General features: G+C 50.7%; 1 protein-coding gene across 2 annotated transcripts in view; it reads right to left on the minus strand.

Moving 5' to 3' along the window:
* Positions 1-4,154, minus strand: part of LOC107264568 (cadherin-87A) — a 36,341-nt gene that overhangs the window by 15,469 nt on the left and 16,718 nt on the right. For both annotated transcript variants that reach the window (XM_025081818.1, XM_015732971.2), the window contains exon 2: positions 3,329-3,378. In XM_025081818.1, coding sequence (XP_024937586.1) covers positions 3,329-3,378 — 50 coding nt within the window. The remainder of the gene's footprint in view (positions 1-3,328; positions 3,379-4,154) is intronic.

Raw genomic sequence — 4,154 nt, forward strand, 5'->3', positions numbered from 1 at the left:
CCCCTTCCCCCCCCCCACCCCCCCCCACCCTCCTCCTCCTCCTCCACCTCATCGCAGTGTTCAATTTTCCCAAAGAGGATATCGCGGTGCCCTGAAAAACAGCTTCGTGGAATTTTCATTTAATTTTCACACGAGACGAGGAGTCGCGACAAATATCCCGTTGGTCGACGCAGAACGAGCGTCGCGACGCGTAATGACAAACGGCTATTGACTCTGCTCACCGCGCACGAATTCATTTTGCATTTATAAAAGCTCATCCAGCATCCCCCTCCGTCTCGACGGCAACCATTTTCCAGTGTTCTGAAATATCGTTGTGCCAGCTACCAATCCAGTTTCCCAGTTCCCAGGTACAGTTCCGTCCCAGTTCCAGGTGTTCCTTGTTCCTGGCCAACGAGACGCACTAGCGACCCTGCCCCATTGTGTTTCTCAATTCTACTGTAAGACTCGACTGCCTCTACTCGAACGGACTCGACGGACAGTTGCTCCCCTCCGAAAGAGCCTCCTTCCTGTAAGGACCCAGGTACTATGTCCTTCGTCATGTCGCTCCCATCATCCCGATCTTTCGTATCGACGGCTCCGATCAATCCGGAAGTTGATCATGAACCGAGTCGATAAACGAGTCCCTAGTCGACCCCTGGTTCGCACTTGCTCGATTACCCCCGGGATATATTCTAAAACGATCGTGACTCGCTTAACCAAGGAGTCGAAAGACTACCTGACTGGTGTATCTACTCAGAGGCTACCTACAGCTTCATCCGGTTATTCCTATGTTCATTCGTCAAAATTATTCGCGATACGATTACCTAAATTTTCCAAGTTCCCCGCCCCGGGCGCAGCCAACCTACAGACTGTAAAACCGGTGGTCGCGGGAGTCGAAACCTTCCGAGAGTTCTCTATGGAAATCGAAACTCCTTGATTCTCAGCTCCATGTACCTTGGCAAGCGTCGCCCCTCAAGGCCTCCTCTCATGGCTCATTCGGAAACTTTGACAAACTTACTCCATGATCCCAGTTACGAGTCGCGGCACCATGAGCACGTTCCTCTGTTTGCGAACATGGCTTCCGGGATGTGGAGGACGGTCACCGTCGGTTCACCGGTACCGGTACCAAGTATAGGTCGGGCTACGTGTATGCAGGAGGAGCCAATGACTGGAGGACGAAGGGTGGAGGGGCGAAGGGATGAGGTGGCGCAGGGAGGGGGTGCAAATTACTTGAGGTTTCCGGGGACAGGCGCTAATTGAATTCCCCGTTGAATTCAACTCTGCAGGATGCAACCGCTTGGAATATTGGCCCCTTTCAATGCACCTCCCTGGCTAATGCCAGACGCGTCGTCTATTTTTTTATCCTTCCCTTTATCGCACCTTACTTCATATACCATTACTGTCTCCCGGTGCTGTCGCATTCCCAGGCCTCTTCCGTTTCCCTCCGTCGATATTGCCTCTCGCCTGCCCCTTCGGCACGGAACAGAATATTTTCTCCTACAATTTATTATTTTTACCCATTTTATCAACCGACTGTTATCATTATTATAATTATATATCCTTGGCTACATACCGATTCCACGTAACCGACTGCCGAGCGAATCAGGAATAAAAAAATTGTTTTTCGTTATTCTACAATTTCGGTTATCTCTGTAACAACGAGGTAACCGGCAGGCAGGCTTTATCTTAATAGAAGCAGGACTGCCGCCGTATACACTGTGTCAATTTTTTTCTTTATCTCAAACTCATTCTCTACGAGCACCTTCCGCGCCCCGTGATACAATAGCCAGCGGAGTATGGTAAATGACGAACATCCCGGTCCGTATCTTTCCAGAGAGGTGAAAATGGAGAAAAAGAAAAATACGGCAAAGTAAAATAAATGAAACGATATTTTCTCGAGATCAATAAGCGAACGATTACGCAGAGAATGGAATTATTCGAGTGAGCGGAAGGAGGAATGGTACAGAGAGGCGCCGGTGGGGCTAAATACGTATGAATGAAGGAGACAATGGGCGGGTGGAGGAAGCCGAGAGAGAATGGAGGTGGAAGAGATCGGAGAAATGCATAGTATCGTATAACTATGAGAATGCATGCGATTGCAGTAATACGCTCGGTTGAGTCCGGGATCCGGCGCGTTATCGGAAACTCGTTGCTCCGGCTGTCGAGGGCGAAGTCGTATTTAACCGTGTCCCTGAGTCAACTTCTGATAGAGAAGTATCCACGAGCGCGAAAGGGAAAAAACGAGACGGGTTTTCTATTGCGTATGGATTGTTCCTTGGGAAGAGAGAGAGAGAACTTTTGTACAGCTTGCACCGAAGTCCCTCTAAACGAAGCAGGACAAAGTGAGGTAGCAGTGGAGTGGCGAATAAAAAGAGAGAGAGAGAGAGAAAGAAGGGCTGCAGCAGTGAAACTGCCATGGCTGCTGGCTATAGGAAAAAAAAGACACTTGACAAGCAGCTAAGGAGAGAGAGAGAGAGGGGGGACGATAAAGAAAAAAAGAAAAAAAAGAAAAAAAGAGTCGACTAAGAAAAGTCAAGGTAGAAATCACGTCTCGGTCGTTCCAGCCGTCTTCGGGTGGTCGCTCCTCTTCCTTCGACTTGGATCGCAGCGAGCAAAAGGTCGGAAGAGACCGGTCTGGGGGTGGCTGGTATACACGGTGAGAAGCCATTTTAGCATTGTGGGTAGGGGTTGGGAGATGGGCTGAGGTTGAATTCACGAATGTTTCCCTTCACGCTGTAAACGTCTTCGCCGAGATACGATAGCGCCCGAGGCACTTCCGGTTTCCCGTAGCGAAAACGTATCACGGGAAACGGAAGAACCACCCTCTCTCTCGGTCCCGCTATTACACATTCAGCGAGAGCAAGACAGATACCGGCGACTTTGACTGCTACGGTAGTATACTGCGCCAGTACGGTGTGGCGTAGTATCGCGTTGCCTGATACTTTCTGTGGATCGGTATGTACCATAGAAGGTTAGACTGGGTCCGCTGAGGAATTCCGGGACGGTTCTCGTTTCAACCGAGATATTTAAATGGCCCTGCTGAAGATTGCGAAGCCAAAAGCCAGGGCGAAATCGGATTGGTCCTGGAGCGGAGGGGAATATAAAGGACGGTCCTGTTCCGGGTGCCAGCAAGCTCAGGATGGACTAAGAATTCATGTAAAATACCTCGACTCTCCCGAGTCTCTTGTTCCCCGAGAACAAAGAGTAGCGAGATTAGACCACCGGCGGAAGAGTGAATGAGCGGGAGGATGCTGGAGGTTCCCGGGGGGTGGGCGGGGGCCGGATAGGGGTGAAATGAGAGTGGATGATCATTGGGGATGCAGGAGCAGGTGCATGGGTGAGAACTTACCGACTCCGACGGCCAGCAGCGAAGCTGCGAGGATCCTCCATGAGGCGAATCTGCAATCAGAAGCATAAGGGGCGATTATCACCAGCTCAGCAGCTGCACCTGCAAGACGCAACTGCAGTTTCTCGAACGTTACGTCGAAACATCGTGACTCCCAGTCTACGTGGGATTACATTGGTGAGTCTTGGCCTTACGGCCTTACAGTCATCTTGGCCGGAAGAGCCTCCCTCGAAGTAACGTGAATCCTCTCTAGTTCTGCTAACGAGTAATACGAGCCCAGGATCCTTCGCCGTGTAAGTCGAGCCAAAACTTCAAGGTCTCCCGAGACTCGTCGCGAAATGATCGATCGGTACAAGAAACGCGGATAATGATAACGACAAGGAAAGAAACGATAAGAGCCATAAGGGAGAGAATAAGACGATCGGGTTGCCAGGTTGTAGATTAGTGAGAATCGAGATAAAAGGGGATCGGGGCGTGGTTGGCACCGATGTTAGACGTCAGAACCTCCTGGTGGGAGAGAAATCATCCCCCGTCGACTATTACCATTCGCCCGATAATCCCTGGCTTCGAAGACCGGTGACTTATTGCTGCAGGATATATCGGCAGCCGCTAGCTTCTCTAGGTCCGACTCTCTAGGCGGATCTTTTATCGCGAGGATAAATTGGACCCAAAGTAAGACGCTTAATTGCGATTCGTTGGGGATCAGATAATTGAATGGAGTCGATGGACCGGAATTCTCTTCTAACGAATGCCCCTTTGAGTCAAGCCATCGGCGGACGATCCTGACGAAGTATCTGCTACCCCAACCCAACGACCCCCCCCCCCCCCC

Source organism: Cephus cinctus, unplaced genomic scaffold (genome assembly GCF_000341935.2).
Source record: "Cephus cinctus unplaced genomic scaffold, Ccin1 Ccin1_scaffold0173, whole genome shotgun sequence".
Taxonomy (NCBI): Eukaryota; Metazoa; Arthropoda; class Insecta; order Hymenoptera; family Cephidae; genus Cephus; species Cephus cinctus.